A 21,588-nucleotide genomic window follows, 5' to 3' on the forward strand; every position below is an offset into this window, starting at 1 on the left:
CCGCCCGCCGGCTCTTGCCGCTGCCCGGCCGCCCGCACACCACCACCAGCGGCATCGCCCCGCCAGCGCCACCCGACCCGGACGTGGAGCGACTGCTTCCGCCGGTCACACACACCCAGAGCTCGCCCCGGCCCCCGCCCGGGACGGGCCCGCACGGCCGGCCCCGCGCAGCCCCGGCGCGCTCCTCCTCCCCACGGGCGCAGAGAATCGCTGCGCCCCAGCACGGCTCTGGCACCGCGACATCGTCCTGCGATGCGTCCCGCTTAAAAACGCCATCGCAGCAGTTGTTGGTACGAAGGGACCGCGCCCTCGCCCGCAGGGAACTTAAAACCGGAAAGTCCCCAGGATCCCACGACATCGTGCAAGTTACAGAATTGAAATCGAAGGTTTGAAACTTCCTAGACCACTGGCTCTGCTGCATCTCACTCGTTACATCCCAGATTATTTGGTGTAATTTTTCATCTCCTTATTTATGGTCAGACTTCGGAAAAAAATTGTACTTTTTAGGTTTATATTTTCTTTGCTACTAGTAGTTTCTCCCATTTCAATAACACTCAAATGCTGCCGAGCTCGTATCAGCGAGCAGATCTGTGCATCAGCAATGAAAGGACAGTGTGGTTCACACCCATCCCATCCCTTGCTCCTTTTTGAACAGGAACACTAATCCTGCCTAAACCTGAGAGCTCAGGGCTTGCCATCCCTCCCGCCCTCCTCTGTCTCATTTTAAAGCTTCCTCTGCTGCTTTGCAAAGCAATGCTACAATTATAACTAAATACTGAAATAATTTTTTTTATTTTATTTTTTTTTATTTTTCCAAAATGCTAAATTATCAAGTTATAAAAACTTGTAAGACTTCTGAAGTGTACCATCTGGGTTAATTCAATGTCTGCACTGGAGTGCAGAACTTGCCAGATGGATCTGTTTGAGAGCAGAGCTAAATTAAATGGCAAACCTGGAAGGCATGAGCAATTTCTGCTCATGTCAGCATTGTCAGATCTAGGTTATGAGGTTAAAATACAAGTAGAATTTTTAAGCATGCCATTCTCCTTCTTGCATTTTAACAAGAAGCAGAAGAAACTCTGAGAAAATAAAATATTAAGATGCCATTTTTCATAGAGACAGTGTTCTTTTCAGAATTTAAGCTTATCCCAGACCAGGTTCTGACAGTTCACTACAGTTTGAAACTTCCTGATTTTTGCTGTAGATGGAAACAAAATACCTCATCTATACAGGCAAATGGAATTTTAGGGAAGCTCTTAGCACTGCTGAGTTTAAGGGCATTGAGCACCACTTACACTTTCATTTGTGTGTTTGAGAAACACATCTTTCTTTACTGTGATTAATAATTACTTTCTTGTTTCAAAGACATTCTAGTCTAATTAATCATTTAATTAGACTGCAGTGACTAAACCTATGTGGTGTCTTAGCAAAGTTAACAAAAAAATTTGTATTTTCTGTCCAATAAGCTGTAGGGATCTGAAGAGTCTCCTAAACCACCCTCATTTTTGTTAATAGAGACTCTTTTCTGTGGTTAAATTTATGGCTGAGATAGAATGTCTGTGAATGCTTCTGAAAACACATTTCTGTATTTGAAACTAACAAACATACCTGGCTGCTGCCTCTTTCTTCCCATCTTCTAGTGTTCTCCAATGAATATGATCTCCAAAACCTGCCAGAGAGAAGGGTTTATAAATGCTGCATAATTTAACATGTCAGCTAGCAGAGGAAAACAGTCCAACCCTCGAAAGTATTTTCAACTCATTTTATATTACTTTTCTAAAGCCAACTATAGCCCCACTTCTGGAGAGACTTCTGCAAATACTTACAGCCCACACAGTCATATGAGGAATCCCACTGAAATTAATTAACAAAAACATACCATAGTCATGAATATTTCTATATATATATATGTAAATGACAGTAAAATCCCCAAAACAGATATTAAAATTGAAGTGCCTTCTGATTATTCTCTGTTCTTTTTTAATCTGTGAACATTTATTATCTGATGAATGACAAATTAAACATGTCAGCATTTCAATTCCTAAATCCCACTGAAGGTGAACTAAACTGAAACTTAAAAAATTCTAGGCCAACAAATGATCACTAATTGCTCTAAAGCTATTATGCTGAGTATTCCTGCTGATGATAATATAATGGAAGAGCAAGAAAGAACACCATTACACAGATTTTTGAGTGTTACAGTGACCGAATGAAGCAGGAAATATTTTATCTGGCATCCAGATAACAAGTCCTGTAATGTCAATTGACTTAAGAGTGAGTCAGTGTACGTTTAACAGCTGCAAAGCAGGACTGCCAGGCTTGGGTTTCTTTAGTAGCCAACACAGCATGTTGCCAAAAGCCACCTGGAGAGCTTAGCTGAAGGAGATCCAGGAGGTACAAAGAGGAACTCTCTTGGAATACCTCCTCAGAGGTCTTGGTTCCAGTAATTAACAATTACTGTGCTGGATGGCCAAACATGAGCCTTGCCCCTTCCCATCCCTAAGGGTTCGGATTAGTCAGGAACCTGCTGTGCCCAAGGTGCTGAGGGGAGCAGATTTCAGGAGCTACACAGAGATCAGGGGCCATAGACTGCCCCAGTGCTGACACAGGGGAAAGTGGACATTGTCTCCAGTAGACAACACAGGCAAAGAAGCTGGAGAAAGCTTGTTCCAGCATTAGCAAATCTTTGGGATGCCTCAGTTCAGCATCTGGAAGGCAAGCTAGAAAAGCTACAAAAGGAATTATTTTGTCTATCTACTCTGTGAAGAGAGCTCACTAACACTTAATATGAAACTTAAAACTACACACCTAGGCACCCCAGAATATGAAAAATATAAAAACTTAAGGCATCAAGGACAATGGCACAGTGTTTGTGTTACCTGATCTCTGCTGATATGAGCAACTGTGAACATTAGTGATGCAACACATCAAACAGATGAGCTCACAGCAGGATGGGGAAGCCTCCTCCCTGTCCCCTCACACCCAAAGAGCAGCTGCTGAGGCAGCCTTTGTACAAACTAAACATCCCAGAGCAAAACCTAGCTGGATTAGTACGTGTCACGTTTACCCAGAATATTGACACGTCAGCTATTTCAGTCAAAAGCCACAACGTTAAAGCAGGGAAAACCTTCTGTTGTTCTAGCTGGGAAACACTTTTCAAAAGCTTTTCTATATTTAAAACAAACTCCACATTGTGGTGAGCTTCAGTGTGTTTTTAAAAGCATTGCCCAACACATTATAGAGTGTATCTTTTGAATGAAAGTCATCTGGGGAATTAAAAGGTGAATGGCTGGCTGGGATCCACACCACGGCTTTGCTGTCATTGATGAAATTTGTTACAACCAGCCTTGAGGAGGAGATTTACCTCTACGGCAAAGCCACCACCTGGGGTGAAGCTCAGGCCCCAGGTGACCCGGGCTATTAGACACGGTAATTAGAGCAGGAGCCTGGGCAAGCCAAGAGCGAGATGAGGAGCGGTCACGAAGAGCAAGGGAAAGGCCATTCATCTCCTGCCAGGAGCCCGGGCAGGCACGGGGCACTCGGTACGGGGGCACCGAGGGGCTGCTCCCCCCGGGCTCCGCGGAGCCCCTCGGAAGGGCTTCAGCAGAACCGAACCAAGACGGCGGAAACCCCGCAAAGCCCTCCCACACCTCCGGACCCCGAAGCTGCGCTCTCTGCCCCCGCCCGGCGGCCCCCGCGGGCTGAGGGGACCGGACCCAGCCCGAGTGGGGACAGAAGTTGGGGAAAGCCCGAAGAAAGCGTTTGTCTGACCCTTTCCGAGCCCTCCCGCGGCGGAGGCGGCGCAGGCCGCCAGCACCAGGCACAGGCAGAGGACGGAGGCTGCCACGGGCTGAGCCTTCATGGTGTTGGCGCGGGCAGCGGCAGTACCCGGGTACGGCCCCGAACCTCCGGACAAGACAGGACCCGCTTAGCTTGGCTTTTTTTTTTTTTTTTTTTTTTTTTTTTTTTAATCCCGTTTTTTAAAGCCCAGGAAGTGATGTGTGGCGGATGTGGGCGGTGCGCCGCCCTCACGGCTCGGCCCGGGGGTGCCGGGGGAGGCACCGGGCGGGAGCGGTGTGGGAGCTCGGCATGAGCTCAGCTTCTTACAGGGAGCCGGGACCCCCGGGGCAGGGGTCATCGCACCGGAGCCCCAGAGCCCTGGTTACTCCCCCTGGGCAAACCCCAGCGTTATCCCGACAGGAGCAGGCAGCGGTGGGAGCGGGGTAGTTCCGGATTTATTTTCTCCTTCCCAAATAAACCCCCTTGTCCACTGCTCTCCGGAGTTGCCCAGGTGTCGGGAAGGCAAAACTGACCGCAAGCGCATCGTGTGAGGGAGGGTTCACTAAGGGGGACAGAGCGAGTGGTAACGCGTTTGGAAGCGCCGCATCCCGAATTTAGGCCACAGGGCACCGCTGCCTGCCCCGGGCAGTCTCCTCGGAGACTACAACTCCCAGGAGACCTTGCGCGTACGTTCCACCTCTATGTAAATGAAGTGGGCGGGATCGCCAATCCGCGGGCGGGTTGGCGCTGTCACGTGGCGCGGCGCTTCCTTTCTCTGTGCGCCTCTCTTTCCTTCTTCGGCCGCCATCTTGTTCTCGCCGCGTGTTGGCAGCGGGGGCTCCGCCGCGCTCAGGTGAGGGGGTCCTCTGTTCCCGTGTCCCGGTGTCTCCGTGTCCTGGTAGCGCCGCGTCCCCGCTGACCTGACGCGGGCGGGGCGCCGCGGCAGCTCGGTCCTATCCCCTTGGGTTGTGCTGGGCCGTTCCCCGAGGAGAGGCCGAGCGAGCGACCCCCTTGTGCGGGGGCTGCCCTGGTTCGCGGGGCCGCGGCTGTCCCGTGGGGCCGCGGGTACACGGGATCTCGGGGGATGAGCCGTGTTCCCCTTCCGTTCTCCGTGCTCTGGGGCTACCCAGCGAGCCACCCTGAGCCCCTTCTCCCGCCGCCCCGCGGGGTCCCTCCGTGCTCCGATCCCTGCCTCGCTCCCGCTCTTCTCCCGGTCGTTCCCGGCACAAAGCACATGCGGAGACTTCCCCATCATTCCGGGGATCACTGATAACTTGCTGGGGCAGAGCAGTGAAACGTATTCCTTTTGCTGGAAACCTTGAGGCGTTTTTTTACCCATTAGGATTTTCAGGGCTTTCAGCCTTTAAAGGTCGCACCTGACCCGTGGGAGAAGCACTGGACTAACTTGCCAGTCACTGTTTTGGATGAAGAGCTGCCAGAAGTTCATGTAGCAAATATGTCCATCCACAAACTTCACAGGGTTTGGATGTCACTTATTAGTCATAAGTATCATGGATTCATTATATGAATGCTATTCCAAGTAGTTTAGTGATTAATCTGTCCCTGGGCTCTCGTAAAGATAAGTGTGTTTTCCCAGACCCAGTTGTCTTGTATGTGCTGGTTTGGGTCTGGTTGGAGTGAGTAATGCAGTTCAATAGTTGCAGCAGTAAACTGGTATTGTGGAAATGAGTACCTCGGCCTGATGCAGAATGAAATATCCTGTCGAGTTGCCTCATCGTAGCACAAACACTTCAGCTAAATGCGGGTCCTTCCTACTGCAGGACCACTATGGGTCGCTTAGGTGGTGTGGCTTTAAAGCTCTGTTTGTGTGTTTGACATACTGTTTTGGGTGATGTTCTAGAAGTTTGAGAAACTCACTGCAATTGTGAGTACTCTTAAAATGGACGGTGACCTTTTTTTGTTACTGTTTTGATGGTTAAGTTGAACTTGTTCTTGCTCTTTAGACGTAGCACTATGAACCAAGAAAAACTGGCCAAGCTTCAAGCACAGGTCCGAATAGGAGGAAAGGTAAGAAAACCAGCAGAGATGCTTTTGAAAACATAAGCTGAAGTTCATGGAAAGGGAAGAAAAAAATTATTCTCAGGCTTGACCAATACAGGTTTTGTGTGATCTGGCCTATAGTGCAGCTACCTGAAATGCAAGTTTCTTTCAGTTTGCAACTGCTGCATGAGCAGTTTCTGGTGTGCAAGCATTGTTTTAATTCAGTGACTTGTTGTGACCTGTGAAAGCTCCAGCTAAGCTCACCTGTTCTGCCTTTTGGGTCTCCCTGTTGGGGATTTTCTTCTTTGTGCCTGCTTCACATACTGGCTGTGCACTGAGCTGTTTCTTTTCTTTGAGCTAGTGGGTAATTAATATGACCAATAAAAAGGCATGTAGTTTGTTCAGTGTGGGTGCTTATCCCCTGTCATAGGGATGATTGTACAAAAGTTTGCAAAGCAGGAATCCCAAAATTGCTCTCTGTGGAACACTCTGAAAGTATTAATGACTTGGCTGCCAAAGTGGGACCATTTAAATCACTGTACTTGTGCTTTGTTTTGGAAAAAGATGTCTTGGGAAAACTTTGTTATGTGTTGCTTAATATTAAGTAACACTTTTGTAGTCTGGGTTAGTGGAAGGAAAAATATGCTGCTGTTTGGTATTTCTTTGGTCTTTTATACTTAAGAAAAAAATTAGAATTGGGAATGATGGCCAAAGCTAATAGGTAAAGAGAAATAAGCTGAGAAGCAATTTTGTCTACAGAAGTGCCTTATAACTTGAAAGATGTTGCTCAGACTGTGGTCTGACTTTTGCAGTTAGTGTGGAGAGATTTTGAACAGAGCTGACTGTTGTCTCTTGATTCTTCCCAGGGTACAGCTCGCAGAAAGAAGAAGGTGGTGCACAGAACAGCTACAGCTGATGACAAAAAACTTCAGAGCTCCCTCAAAAAACTGGCAGTAAATAACATTGCTGGCATTGAAGAGGTATAGTGAAAAAATAAGTGTTTCCTGTTTGAAATTAAATTCACTCCCTTATTTTGGTGGTGGTGTGGTGGGGCTTGCTTTTGGTTTTGAAAACAGTTTTATCTTCCAAGCAAAACCATGAAGATTTGGATACTGAGGGGTAAAGTTGTTTGATGTATGATTGTCTCATTGGCATGAATGTGAACCTGGAGAAGGAAGGGTGAAGGGTCTGCTGGCCAAGCAGTGTGTAGTGGAGTAGTAAGCTCTGTGTATGTGTGTGTGTGTCTTTAATTCATTGCAGAACAAAACTTCTCTTCATTCCTGACTTTTATGAACTTGATTACCTGCTCTAAAGAGCAGTAAATGTACACAGATTGTGCAGGCACATCTAGAGCAACTGTGGTGCAGAATATGAAGGAAAGTTTAGAAACACCTTGAGTAAGAACTTGAGTCAGTGTTATCAAAATTAGGACATTTTACTATATAAAAATTGCTGGAATTGTTTGCAGTAGTTACAGGAGATGATTTTTAAAACACTGCAGAGACTCTAAAGAAGCAGCTTCTGTGTTAATGTAAGTGGGAATGTCAAGGTTTCAGATGTTCCTTGAATACCTCTAATTTACATGTATTAATAAAACATGTTTTCCATAACAGTGTAGAGAGTGACCCTCTCACATGGGAGGAGGTTCCTCCATTGTGAATGCAGCATTGCTGTAGTACTTGTACTACTGGTTAAAGAAATGCAATATTTAATCTGTGACTAAATTAATTGAAGCAGGATTGCAAGGTGCATGCAGAAGTCACTAAGTGCATTCCTCCCTTCCAAAGGCAGATGCAGATTTGGTGTGGTTTACCTGTAAGTTTTCAGACCTCTGTTACAGAAACAGTTCAGTTTGTCTGTTTTCTTAAGCTTACTACAAATATGCAGAGCTATATGAATTATAGAAAGACATGGTTCTTAGTGTATGTTCAGGGGTTTTTTTCTGCATAGAGCACAGGAACTTTATTCAGATACAGTTATTAAGGATTTTAAATATCTCACCGTGTAGGAAGATGATGCAAAATGTTTCTACCTTGATAGCAAGAGACATAATTGTGGAATGTTTTATTCAAGTGAACGCAAGTTGACCTTGGTAAGCTTCGTGCAGATAGGAGAATGTTGAGTCAAGCATGAGTAACACATTTGTGTCATTTTGAAAGAGCCTTTTAAGTAACAGGATGACTGTGCTTGAAGCCTTTACCATTTTCCCATGGGCAAAAGACAGGACATTGCTTAGTTTTGCAGGAACAGCACACCTGGATTTCCTGCTCAAAACATATTTGGAACTCTGCTGCTGTGTGAGGATTGAGAATTTAGATGTTTTTGTATTTTAGATGTCATCTTTAGTTCTGAATCCCTCTTTTCTCCCTGTAACTTAAAAACATTGCTTAATAATTTTTTCACATAAGTTTAATACCACTGTTTGTCGGATGGGTAGAACTCTATTCCTACAGTCAGACAGAATTATTTTTCATGTAATAGTTTAGACATGCCCAGAAGAAAAAGTTTTTCAACTTTCTGAAGCAGGTCTCTACACTGGCTGTAAAATAGAATTCTTGGTGATTCAGAAGGCTGGGGAAGAGGAAGAAAGCAGGATCACTGTTTGGTATCCTTGATCTTAAGAGCCCTTGTGGAATTATTGGGGAGGTATTGGAAGTGTGTTCTAGTGCAGTTGGTACATAATCCCCCAGTGCTGTGTGTGCATCCCTGCCTTGAGCCATGTGAGTCCTGGGCCTTTGCCAGCTGGGCAGAAGCAGGAGCGTTTTCCTGGTGGGTGACACAGATACCTGTGAAAGGCAGGGGCTTAACCTGATGTGGCAAGGTGCTGCTGTTGGAGCTTCCACTTTAGATGGTGTTAATTCTGTGTGCTTTTATCATGATTATATTGTCCTTTAGGAGGAGTGCTAGTTCTGTACCTGTTAATATTTCAAATCTAGATTTTAGTTATTATGCTTGATAACAAGATACTGCAACACTTTGCTAAGTGTTACTAATGTATTTAAACAGGTGAACATGATAAAAGACGATGGAACAGTTATTCACTTCAACAACCCCAAGGTTCAAGCTTCCCTCTCTGCCAACACCTTTGCAATTACTGGTCATGCAGAGGCTAAACCGATCACAGAAATGCTTCCAGGCATCTTAAGCCAGCTTGGTGCTGACAGCTTAACAAGTCTCAGGAAGTTAGCTGAACAATTCCCAAGACAAGGTAGGTCTTTTTGGAATCTTTCATAGCTGACTTAAAGGACATACAAAGTACTAAAAGTTTTAACCCAAATTTAACAACAGCATGCGACTTAAAAAGTCAGAAGTGTGTGTGCTTTTATTTATTTGCCACTGTTGTGGAAGTAGAGGGTGGGGGAAGAAGTTTCTTTTTATCTTTGTTGATTCAAGATTACATAGGCAGGTCCTGATTTAAAAGAAATAGATAAGTCTGGCATGCTGTCATAGCAGGTGTACAACTGTGTATGGCAGAATGCTTAGGGGAAAGCAAGTTCATGTTTTAACTTTGAAAAACTCAACCAGTTATTTTTGTCAGGAAATCTATTCTGTTTTCTTTGTTCATACAAAACATATTTCTATTGCAGTTATAGACAAAGAAATACATTCTTTTGTTTTACAGTTCACTACAGAATTCAACCAAGACTTCAAAAAACTAGTTTAAAATCAAAGTTTTAATGGAAAACTAAAAAAAAATCCAAATCACAGTTATGCATGTGATTCTTTTTCTATTAAAAGCGTGGGAGCATGGGTGAAGGGGTGTATGTGGTATAACTACTACACTGTAATTTTACAGTTAAAAAATTAAGATTAGGTACAGTTCCAGTTCAGACTGCTATGGCCATTAAGATTACTGTAGTTGGATGTGTTGCAGTTTTCTGTGTTTGGAATGGAATATACATCACCTGTTCTAATGTTTTCAACAAATACTTACTCCTTTTAAATCAGTTTTAATTTCTCCAACATTCATGTTCAGAGTTAAAGTGAAAGTAAAGGGTTTTTCTCCTTTAGTAACTTGTAAAATACTTCTAAAATTTAGAGAGATGGATCATCATAAGCATATTAGAATCATATGATATGTTGGTCACTGGTGGATGCTGTATTACTGTTGCATTGAAACACCTGACTTCACTTTGAAGATCAAGCCATGCTGGGGGTTCTCTGTATCATTTGATCTTTTGCAAGCCCTATGAATACCCCATAGAATCTGAAAATGGCTCTGCTGATGCTTTGCTGTCAGAATGTCCCCAAAGTCACCTTTTGGTCATGCTGTTAACTCTCTGTACGTGGTCATTTGTGTGTGTTGTCACTATTGGGGATTGGGGAAATGCTGGCTTTTTTCACATGTATGGTTTTTTTGTTGTGTGAGTGTCCCTGAATGTGTATCACAAGAACTCAGCACCAAATTTCTTTTTATAGTGTTGGATAGTAAAGCACCAAAATCTGAAGATATTGATGAAGAAGATGATGATGTCCCAGGTAGGCACAGACACACTTTTAGGTCCACTTAATATATAAATATTTTGATTCATTCATTTAAATGTGTAGCTTTTGATGTGATTATACTCCTCACTTGCTAAGGGAATCTTATATAGGAGGGCATTAAAACACAACTTGGGATTCCAGTTTTTGAAAAAGGGATTACCTTGTGCAACTACTTTAATTATTGAGTGAAACTAGGTTAAAATAATTTCAGTGAGGTCAAACAGGTATCTAAATAACCAAATGGAGGTTTTAAGACTGCAAAATCACATAATTGGCATAGTTATCAGATTGTTTTAATATCAGGGTCCAGAGTGGGAATTTTTATTTCTGTAGCAGAAGAAAACAGGCTTATGTCAGTGTCTGGAAGTAATTATGATAAGTATTTTAATTGTCAGTGAATAACTGTTTTGTCAATACACACATTCCACTGTATCCTTCGGGATGGTGTGTTAGCTAAAGCAACATATGTGTGGACCAGAGATTCAATTCCTTGTGCCTTGGCACTGGCTTATTTTTTTGTGGCCTTGCATAAAGTTCAATTCCCTAAAATGTCAGGCATTCTTTAAAGAATGCTGATGCTCAAAACTCAACTGAAGCTAGTAGAGCACCTTTGAAAATCAGCTCTTAATCACTTAATGTTAGAATTTTCACTGTTGGAGTGTTTCTGCATTTCCAGTTCTTTGTCTATGTTTAAACAGTATTTTCTAAGCCCCTTGAAATCTGCCCATAAAGAAATAGTTTCCCTAAGTGTAATTAAGTACTACTTAACCTTTCCTGTAATTATATTCATTTTCATTAAACTTAAAAAGGTAATCTTACTGGGCATTACTGTATTAAATATCTTCATCTTTTTCAGATCTCGTAGAAAATTTTGATGAAGCATCAAAGAATGAAGCTAACTAAAACATTAATAGTTCTGGAAGCTGGCATGGACTAGATTTAAGAAATCAGCTATGTGGTTCCAAAGTTTTAAAGAAACAGAGAACATCATCTGTTAATAGTTCAGTAATATAAATATTTTGTATTTTTATGATGCTGTTTGTTCAGCATTTTCTGTCAGTTGATTTTGCATTTTGCACTTACTCCCAGGATCTACTCTTTTGGTCAAAAAGAAATGTCAGTGCAGTTTGAGGGGTATGTGTGTATGTGTGTGGGTGTACGTATAGTGGAGAACAAATTGGAAACATATTTAACCATCTACCCTTTTCCTTTGGAAATAGAAATAAAATGAATCTTCAGCATTGTTACTTTGATTATCACCAAATAGTGTACAGAGGGAGTTAAGATTAACATTTTGTCCACATTTTGTGACCTGAAGGCATTACACCATTAAAACTTGGGGTTAATTTGCTGTAATTATTGTACTTTCAGGTGTGTTTCTCAGTGTACACATTTTTTATCAACATTGTGTTGATCCCAGATATTAGGGGAGATGAGCTGTTTTAGCAGCTTGTTTGGTACAGTAACTTTTTAAAAACTTGGTCTCATCAAAGTGTGCTTTTTAAAACCTTTTTCATTTTGTTTTGGTTTTGCTTTGTTTTTTGGTCTCTAAAGTTTTGATACAAGCTGGTATTTGACTCCTTCCATGTAGGCTTAGCAGTATGTTCTCATGTTGGTTACTAAAGTATTTCCCAGTCAAAAGAAAACCACCTTGGTTCTCTACTGTGGGGTCACTTCCTAAGCTTGGAGGTCTGGTTGGTAACAGTCCAGTGCACCAGTTTTGCACAGTAACAAGTTTTTGCTTGAATAACTTCAAGCTGTTCTCTTGGCATGACTGCATTTACTAGCAGCTGATGATCCACTTTCATTCTTAGGGCACTAGGAACTAAATGCACTGTGTGAGCAATGTTTAGGGTGGGAGAAAAGAGTTGTTGACACTTTGCCTTGCTTCCTGCTGGGCAGTCTGTGCAGTGACTAGCTCTAAAGGGATATTTTTTTTCTTATTTTGGTGGTTTTTTTGTTGTGTTTTTTTTTTTGCCTGTAACTTACCTTGGCCTATAACCTACCTCTAGGTTTGGTGTCATCTATGTAGTAGCTTCTTACAAAACACAAGTGCTCCTCAGGCATAAGGAGGACATTGGGAGGTACCGTTGGTACAGTGCAGTATTTATGACCTTTCTTTGAAATGCTTAATGTGAAGCCGTTTTCTCAGAGGCTCTTTCAAGATTCTTGATGTAATGTGCATTAAAGTATAGTTAGACATTGTAACCTCTGTCAAGGGCAGCTGTGGCTTACAAAAGCCACTTTGTTTTTTTTTTCTCTACATCTGTCACTTAACTATGGCTTAATTGGAACATATCAGCTTTTGGTGTAGGCTCATATGCTAGAGAACTGTAATAGAACAAGCAAATAGTCCATGAGTTCTGGAGACTTCATGAACCCATGGAAGTAGAGCTGTAGTGGTTCATCAGCTGAACTCCTCGGTTCATTTTCTAGGCTTTGTTCAGTTTTTCCTGTTATATTTTATATACTACGTGGATCTTACTACAAAATAAAATAACAGTACAAAAGGGGAAATGCTCCTCCTGTGTGTTGTCTGCTCCTCCCACCAGCACTGGCTGAGGAAAGCAGGTGGATGCAGCAGCTGTTTGAGGCAGCACTGCATTCTTGGTGACAGTGACCAAGGAAGACATGCAGGGCTAGGGGGGGTCCCATTAGAGCTCTAGGATTTCACACTCCCTATACTCCCTCCTATTTTCTCTATGGTGTTGAACGAAACTTTGGTTTCTTTTATGGCTGATCAGCTGTAGATGATTTGTTCTGTTTCTAAGGAGGAGATGTTGCCACAAGTGTGTGCTCAGGCACACATGGAATTGCCTTCTGCTGCCTCTGTGAGCCCAGGGAGCAAAGGAAGGACATGAGGTCACAGGTATTTGCAGTGTTCCTCTGTTTGCTTAAGAGGCACAAGTGAAGAACCTTTTTAAGTAGCAACTGTATGGAGTTGAATATATGGGACATCCTGTTCCTAAATACTAATCAGAAACTGAAAATTCCTGCTAGTTCATTCTGATGTAGGAAGCATGTCAGAAGTAATTCTGTGAGAGACTAAAAGTAAGCCTTGGAAACAATGATTCCAATAAGTTTATATAGCTGAACTTTCTGATTCTTACAAAATACTGAATAGTTTTTGCTCATGAATTAACATGTTAAACCCTCAAATTTTTCCTATGTTGATAACCAGTAAACCAACTAACTGTGCTAGCTTATGTAGTTACATTATCTTCAGTTTTTTCACTGTCTCTGGAAACAGTCAACCACTTATGATTTGCTGCTGGAAATACTAGAGCTTATCAATCATTAAACTGATTTTAATTAAAAGTAGCCCATCGAGGCTGTTGTGGGAAAAGCTCTTTTTCTTTTGTATTTATTCATGGTATAACACAAACAGTGTTTTTACATGCGGATGGAAATGCAAGGTTACTAAAAATAGTTTTGGGGAGCATTGGTAAATAAAAACCCCTTTCATAAGAGGGAGCACTAAGTTCTTTGCTTGGCTTGAAGCGTGATAACCACCATACTTCTGAAGCCCTCGGGCTTACTTGCTCACTACTTAACTCTGCTGACATATTAAAGATACTGGTAATGCTGCTGACATGTTAACTTAGGAGTGATTGCGAAGTAGGAAGATGGAGAAGAAAGGAAATGAAACATCTCCTGGATTGTATGTGAGGGAGTCAAAGCTCAAACAGTGGCTATCAAAGAATTTGCAAATGTGTGAGACAGCAAACACTGAGCTTCCTACCATGGCTGCTGGTGTATTTGTGTAGTTCCCTAGGTTATGGCTGGGAGACCTGGGTCTGGCTGGCTCCTGTGAGGCAGGAGAGAAGTCTGTAAAAACCTGCAATTGTTTCATAGTTTTCTCTAAGAAAAAGAAATGCTTGTGTGTGATGGATGCTGAGATTACGGTGCAGGCAGTGGTGCTGGAGGCTTGGGGACGGGTGTGTGGATTTCCCATGTGGAGCTGAAGAACAAAGTGAATTTACAGCTGGGAGTGTTTGTAGGGTGGAAGGAGTTAATATAAAAAGGACATTTAATGCACAATACAGACCTTGGATTTTTTATATTTAGCTTTTGTTATGTAGCAATATTTGAAGAGTGCACAGGAATGATAAAGATGAATTTAGAACTGCTGTGGAAATATGTTGATAACTTGCTCATATCTGTCAACTTTCCATGGGAACTAGGAGTTGCTATGAGCTCCCTTCTGACAGGATCTTCACAATTAATGTTTCGGATTTGGTGTGTACAAAATGAGCCCTGGAGGTCTTACAGCTGATTTCATTATCGAGCAGTGGTTGATTGACCAGTGTACTTCTGTTAGCAGGAAGGAACTGACGAAGCCATAAAACCACAGTAAAGCTTAAGAGATCTAAAAGAGATGAATTTATTCCTCTACTGAGGAAGGATCCTCCTGAGGTTCCTTGGAATCAGAAGCAATGCAGCTCTGGACAGTAGGAATTTACAGAGGGCTGAGCAAGCTGCCCCTTAAGTGAAGGTGAGTGAGTGAATTCTTCCACTAGCACTTCAGATAAGTCTGCTTTTATTATTTGAAGGCAATACTGGTTTGTTCAACAAAAAAAAAAAGTGAGCAGTCTTTATTCTGGGGATCCAGATTTCACTAATTAAATGATCCCTGTTTTGTACTTGAGCAAATGAAGTGGTGCAGAAGAGAAGCACATCATAACAGCAGCCATAGCAGCTTCACAGAAGTGACAGCACAAGTGCAGGGAATGGTTATTCACCTTCAACTGGTTTCCCAAGAAAGAATTTTTTATTTTAATCCCTCCCTTCTAAAGACCAGTTTGCAGACACTGAAGAATTTACTGGATTTATCCGGAAGCATGAGGGCTGCAGTATCAGTCAAGGATTTGGAGAGCAAGCAAAGACACTAATTCTAAAATTGGTTTTCTTGGTATGTTTGGGTGGAAGCTTGGGTTGGTATCTAGAGCAGGGTTATTTGGGCTCTCATTTCACATCCACCACTGTTGCTGGACAAGAAAAACTGGACTTGTACGTCTTCCAGGGCCTTGGTTTGCCTTTATTTCAGAAGTACTGCTCTGTCTCCTCTATGTGCTTTGTAAATTAATGAATGCCAAACTGGATGTTTCTTGAGAGCTACATCTCTGTGCAATTGGTATAAAAAAAGCTACTTCTATGTGATAAATACATGGTATTTGGTGGGTTCTCTGTGCTGTTAAACTCCCTCTCAATTAACAGACCCCCAGCTTGCTCAGATGCTGCTTTTTTGTCAACTATCTCACATATTAGGCAGCATCTCTTTGAATTTTGCATTGCAGGTAGATTTTTGTAGCTAAGCTAAATTAATTGTCTCCTTTTGAAGTAAAAGGAGATGAACTGCTCATTTGAGTTCCTGAAGTTGTTTTTGATATTTTTGTTAAAGTATGAATGCTAAGGCAGGCATTGAAACAAAAACCCCTATTCCAAAGCCTTTTGACCTTTCAGTCCACATATCCCAGCTGAATAAAAGGCGTTATGCAACCTCATGCACTTTCTTGCAACATCCTTGTTGCAGCTATAGTAACTGCTTATGTCAAAAAGTAATATTAGAAAGTATTTAATGTATTTTTAGATTCTGTCTAATGCAACTTAGCTGACAAAGAAGAGCCAGTGCTGTGAGACCAGCTCTCTACAGACGTTGGGAGGTGTGGCACAAACAACATTTTGAGAACAGCAGATCTAATTTTGAGGCCACGTGCAAAGCTGGAAATTTCCAAGCAATGCAAATTATTGCTCGACATAGGTAAGTGAAGATGTAAAATCTCAGGAGATGTCAGCAGGATGCCAGACCTTTGCACAAAAAGACTGAAGTTCCCTGAAAAGCTTTCACTGATTTCTGGCTTTTCTGCTTCCAACAGAGCAAGGCTTCTCCTTCCTTTGCTTTTCCAAGCTGATGCCTCAGGTCAGCTGGACCAGCTTGCTCCAAAGCTACAGGAGCCCATTTTGTTGCCTTTGCCTCACTGCCTGCCAATGAGCTTGACAAATTTCTGGGAGATAAAGGCTAACCCCCTAACAGGGAAGTGTTTGCAGGCAGGCTGCGTGGGGATGGCCAGCAGCAGAGCAGCCTCACAGGCTGGACTGAACTGGCCTTTTTAGCCCTGCTGCTGCTGGGGCTTGGCAAGACACTGTAGGGCAGCTTGTGCTGCTTCTGCCAGGCTCATAGAGAGTTTGGGAGGAGGGAGGGGTTGGCCATATTGAAGCCTTGAGTGATGTCATCAGTTCCTCTAACTTGCAGTTTGTTTCTGGAATTTTTATTGTGAAGGAGGGGAGGTTCTGTCTAGTTCACTCTGCCTGCACCATGGGCAGATGAGCTGCCCCATGTGAGCCCAGCATGCCCTTGCTGCCCTCTGCCCCAGCCACCCCAATGCTCCACAGCTGCACAGCCTTCCCAGTTCTGCATGGCTCCTTCTAAGTGAACACTGAGTTACTGGGGCAAGCTGCTGAAGTTTCGATGTTTCATGCTGCAAATTCTTGTTCACTGAAAATCACTTTTAAAGTTACTGACTGAGATATTTAATATGGAATTTCCAGTTTTCTGACAAGATCTGGTTTCAAATGGTTCCTAACACATGGTGTCAAAGTGAAAATAACCCTAGCTTGCTTACAGCATTGTTATAATCTCCAGGGAGTAATAATGCAACAAAATTCCTGCTTGGTTCATTTTGAAACCTTTGCTCTATTGCTGGAGACTTGGTCTGCTCTGTGATTGACAGTTGTAATTAGTGACATTTTGCATGTTTGCATGTTCCTGAAAGAATGCAAATGCAATCTAAAATAATTTTTACTTTGAATAAGGATTTCTTCCCCTATGTGTCTTAAGTTTCCCACAGGCTGCTTCCACAGTTTGAAAGACACTGGGTTTTCTCATGATCTCCTGCTGGATGTTTGGGCAATTTGCTGAGACTTCCTTCTATTTTGACACAAAAGTGATGTCAGTCTTCTGGAAAACAGAGGATGTGTTATTTTCTAGTCTTTACTATATCACCTTTCAGCAGCATGATTTCGGTGTTGTTGTAAATGATTAACTTTTGAACACAGGGCTATTATTGCCTTTAACTCTTCTCCTGCCCTTTGAGATGCAGGATTGCTTTCATTGGCAGTGTGCACTGAGAAATCATGTTGGCCACTTGCAGCCCTGAAATTGTAATAGTTGATCCCATTACATGGTGATTTTTCCAGCTCAGTTCTCCTGAGAACCTTGAAATAGGTTTTCCATAAAAATATTCCAGACACTCTTTTTTCTTTTAATTCTATAGTCAAATTTAAAGGGATAATCTAGCTATTGTTTCTAGTAGAATACATGTTCTATCCTGACGATTTTGTAAATCATAGAGGATTTTTATAGTGCAGTCTGTATCACTGGGAGCCTGGTGAGTTCTTTGAACAAGCTTGCTTGTTCTTTGGCTACAAGCAGACAAACATCATTAGCATCTTAACTGATGGAAATTCTTCCATGAAAAATGCACACAGTCTTACTGGTTTTAATCTGCACAAGCACTTCATGGATTTGCAATAAACTGTAATAAAAGGTTTAGGTGTCTTACACGTCCATTTCTTGAAAGGCTCACAGTGGCATTGTCAAGAATGTACACCCATTGTGTTTGCCTTTGTGACTGCAGTTTTGTCATCTACCTTTCTCTATAGCTGTTGTGGTATTGTCTGAGAAACAGGACTACTGAATTTGACAGGACTACTGCCATCACAGTGTGCTGGTACTTCAAAACTGCTCAGGTCCTCAGGTTCATTATGGTTCAGGATGGCCAGTATTTGTTGGAAAAGAAGAAAGTAGTAACTATCCAGAACAAGAATTCAGTTGCATTGAATAAATATGGTGAGCAATTCTTTTTATTAGTTTCTCTGCTGAGACATTAATCTGTGTTAAAATTTGTATGAGAAGTGCCATGGTTCAATTTTTGCCCTTTTATCTTAACACTTAGATAAGCCAAGATAAGAGAGGGGTGATTAAATACTTGTCCCCAATTACTCCTGCCCTCATAAGCAGCCCCATGAAAAAATGCTGTAGGAGGAATTACATGCATTGGTCTGCTTGCACAATAAAAACAAGCTTTAACAGTTGTTCCTGCCACATTTAAGTAATCCTGTTAAAGCAGAAACATTTGCAAGTTTTATACTTGGAATGTCTCTCTGGTTTGATGGAAGCAAAATAAAAGATGTCAAAGATGCCAAAGAGCATTTTTCTTTCCCACTCTCTCCCCCAGGAGTGCAGCTTCTTGATGTATGTGCTGTTATTTATTGTGCCCTACTTAATTCTGTACTGTAGTCAAAATTGTTTGCAAGGGTTCTGGCACTTCAACATGGGATACCAGGCTTTTTTAGCAAACTCAAAGCATTCATCAAACTGCTGAGGTACAAACATGAACAACACACAGACATCTCTCACTGAGATGTTGAGGAAATAGCTGGTGAGGCCTTCCCAAATGTCTGACTCACAGCACTCCACAAAATCTCAATTGTGTGATTTAACAAGGCATAAATAAGCCCAAGGTGATTTTCTTTATAGGCTTAATTACACCCAGTAAAGCAATGTCCTTTTGCTCGAGCAGGGAGTTGCCACACTGCTGCAAAGACAAACCATTTCCAGGAGACCAGGAGGGTTCCAGTAAAGCCATGGAGTTCATGGGACAAGCAGGAGTGTGTGTACACTTCCATGGGATTTGATGGTAGCATTTGCCTGTGACGGTAAGACCGATTGATTCTCTGTTTGCCATCACTGCTGACTCAATAAATGACATGATCAAGAGGAGCATGTGTGTCTCAGATTTTGTTGTTGTTGTTTGTTTGGGTCTTTTCCCCCCTCATATGGACTAGTGAAAGAGAAATGAACCAATGGGAAGTGGGCATGCCTGCCTAGAATAATTAATGGTCGTATTTAGTCAGGAGCTCTTTACATAAAAATAGCGACGCTATTGTTCCTTTCACTCAATTTTTATGACTTAATATCTGTAAGAAATCATGATGGTATTGAGGGGACATTAAAGATCATCTTCAGTTTCATCCCCCTTGCCACATTGCAATGTCTGCAGAATTCTAGACTCATAGTCCATGTCTAACATGAGACCTGGCAAATGGGAATTTTAAGTATGTTCCTGTGAATAAGGAGGCCAACACAGGCTGGTATGTGAAGCATTTGCTAAGCTCATGCAACTGCAACCAATGGGGTATTTCCCACCATTAGGGGAAAGGGCTGGAGCCAATGCCATCCCAGCCACTTCTGGGCTAATGCTTGGACCCCAAGGACTGCCTGTCAAACATGGAAGGTAAATGCTCAGGGGAGAACACAATGTTCCATTAATGTTGCATCCTTGTATTGTGTAATGGGCCTTGCTGGACATGAACTCCTTTGTCAGAGTGTTCTCTGTAAAAACACTGAATAATAGATATTCCTTTACCTTATACCTCCATGGGGATTGTAAAATTAATGTCAGCTGGTTTTCAGTAGTTGGGAATGGCAGTGAAGTCCAGATACAGAGCTCAGGGCTTCTTCCTCACAGAAACAGCAACAATGTCGTAGCATGAGGACATGGATGGACAGGATCCATCCCAGACATATTCCCTTTAAAGCAGACATAAAATTGTTTAATAATCAACATTTTGTGAAAGTTGCATTGAGGTGTTTGTCATCTGGCAAAGCATTCTTGTTTACTGGTCAGTTTTCATTTTTATGGCCTGTTAGATTAAATGGCATTTTTACCAGAAAATATCTCAATCAAAGTGTTTAGTAGTAGGGATCACTTTGAAGTCAACTCAGCAAGCACTTTCAGTTCTTTCTAGTATTTGAAGTTCTTTGCCTATTGCATAAATTACAGGCCTAATGCACTCCCCTTACTCCCACACGTAAATTATATTGAAATTCAGTCTGTCTTCCCCAACCCTGAATTTGTTAATCACTTGGCTACTGCCACAGTCATGAAACCTTGAGCTTGACACAATTCTTCTGAATGATCAAATTTCTTCCTTGTAGCCTCGTACTTTTTATTTGAACACTTTCCTATAGCATCCACTTTCATACTGCCATACTGCATAAAGTTCTAGCCTGGTTTTGGCTTGGCTCCCTTATTCAGCCAAGCAATGCAATTTTAAATATTATTTTTAAGATGCTTAGTTTCTTGCAAACTATAGGGGGAGATGTTTGCTCATCAGGTTTTTTTTCCCAGTGTGAAACACTCATTTTCGTTGGAAGAAAATAAAAATCCAGCCAACAAACAATATTTTATCTGTCTCTCCAATGAAAGAACCCCCTCGTTGCCAAAGATAGAATAAGGGAGAGGGACTGCTCTGGTTTTTTTTCAGTTTCAAGATGTTTGGCTTTTTTCTGCAGATGGGTACTACTCTTATCCTTTGGTGCTTGGAAACATGACTTTTCTATCCAGTTTACTTTTCATTTTATTCTTTATTTGTTGTGCTGCTATTTATATAAAACTGTTATATAATAAATATAAAATAATTTGTTTAATAAAGTGTTTAATTTGTTTAAATGTGCTTAAAAATTGTTTAAATAAATTTGTTTAATAAAAAACTATATAACTCTATAAAGAGAATAAGGGATTTGGTATCAGATGTAACAAATGGGTAAACCAATTCCTTCATTTTCTAAGTTTATAGGAACATTATTCCCTTTACAGAGAATTTTCTTTCATGTCATATGCGATACTTGAGAATCAGTGAAGGTGACTCATCTCTAAAGGAAAAGCCCCTTTTTTCTAAGCCTTTTCCTGCTTTACAGTTGCCTGTGTTTGTAGCAATTCCAGCAATTCCCTGGAGGGAAGGTGCTAGTGCTGGAGCCAGGCCCTGTGTGTACCTGCACAGAGCACAGTCACTTCAGGCTCCTGTTTTATAACACTTCAAAATTATATCAATTTCAGAAAAATAGTCTTGATGTCATGTGAATGTGATCTTCAGAGAGTAAATTAAATGGGTTATAACCGTCTTCCCTAGTGAATTTATGGCGTGGGGAATTTCAGGTCAGCTCGGTTGACTGCCTCATTTTTCAAAGTGTTTCACTATGGTTTCTACATTTTCAGTTAAGCTGTTGCTACTTAAAAAGATGACTTCCATGTCATTTCCAAAGCATGTAGAAGCTGGAGGCAATTCAGCATTTTGACACTCTTAATTAACTGATGGCCTGTCATGAAAGTAGGTTGTAATTAAATGATATAGTAATTTTGGCCGTGATGCCCTCCAAACTATTTTTATATCTCAGCAGAATAATTCAGGTGATGACATCATGTCAGTATATGTGCTTCTCCTTCCTCAAAGCCTGCTCAGGAATTGTTACTCATAGTT

The 21,588-nt window shown here is 41.9% G+C and overlaps 3 protein-coding genes across 7 annotated transcripts in view; 1 reads left to right on the forward strand and 2 right to left on the reverse strand.

Moving 5' to 3' along the window:
• The window catches only part of KTI12 (KTI12 chromatin associated homolog), a 1,935-nt gene extending 1,577 nt beyond the window's left edge, over window positions 1-358 (reverse strand). Inside the window, exon 1 of the mRNA XM_015635610.2 lies at window positions 5-358. Coding sequence (XP_015491096.1) covers window positions 5-358 — 354 coding nt within the window. The remainder of the gene's footprint in view (window positions 1-4) is intronic.
• The window catches only part of TXNDC12 (thioredoxin domain containing 12), a 9,782-nt gene extending 5,818 nt beyond the window's left edge, over window positions 1-3,964 (reverse strand). Inside the window, exons 1-2 of the mRNA XM_015635919.1 lie at window positions 3,772-3,964; window positions 1,609-1,669 (exon numbers count right to left, since the gene is read on the reverse strand). Of these exons, the coding sequence (XP_015491405.1) occupies window positions 1,609-1,669; window positions 3,772-3,862 (152 nt within the window). The 5' untranslated portion in view covers window positions 3,863-3,964. The remainder of the gene's footprint in view (window positions 1-1,608; window positions 1,670-3,771) is intronic.
• Window positions 3,965-4,501: 537 nt separating this feature from the next.
• Window positions 4,502-19,048, forward strand: BTF3L4 (basic transcription factor 3 like 4). Of its 5 annotated transcripts, XR_004498599.1 has the most exons (9): window positions 4,502-4,633; window positions 5,745-5,808; window positions 6,648-6,761; window positions 8,788-8,989; window positions 10,201-10,260; window positions 14,591-14,761; window positions 15,857-16,027; window positions 17,929-18,115; window positions 18,849-19,048. XR_004498599.1 is itself a non-coding variant. In XM_015635917.3 (6 exons), the coding sequence occupies exons 2-6, from the start codon at window positions 5,755-5,757 to the stop codon at window positions 11,167-11,169; spliced, it is 477 nt and encodes a 158-aa protein (XP_015491403.1). In that variant the 5' UTR covers window positions 4,503-4,633; window positions 5,745-5,754; the 3' UTR covers window positions 11,170-12,783. The 5 variants fall into 5 exon arrangements, 2 of the variants coding, with proteins under 2 accessions (XP_033372420.1, XP_015491403.1); XR_004498601.1 differs by lacking the exon at window positions 17,929-18,115; XR_004498600.1 differs by lacking the exon at window positions 14,591-14,761.
• Window positions 19,049-21,588: the final 2,540 nt, after the last annotated feature.

This window comes from Parus major, chromosome 8, assembly GCF_001522545.3.
Source record: "Parus major isolate Abel chromosome 8, Parus_major1.1, whole genome shotgun sequence".
Classification (NCBI taxonomy): domain Eukaryota; kingdom Metazoa; phylum Chordata; class Aves; order Passeriformes; family Paridae; genus Parus; species Parus major.

Bases quoted from the DNA above. Each gene is read 5' to 3' on its own strand.
- BTF3L4 (XM_033516529.1), top strand. From the start codon at position 5,755: ATGAACCAAGAAAAACTGGCCAAGCTTCAAGCACAGGTCCGAATAGGA. The intron at 5,809-6,647 runs GTAAGAAAACCA...GATTCTTCCCAG, and splicing joins AGGTCCGAATAGGAGGAAAG to GGTACAGCTCGCAGAAAGAA. The intron at 6,762-8,787 runs GTATAGTGAAAA...GTATTTAAACAG, and splicing joins ACATTGCTGGCATTGAAGAG to GTGAACATGATAAAAGACGA.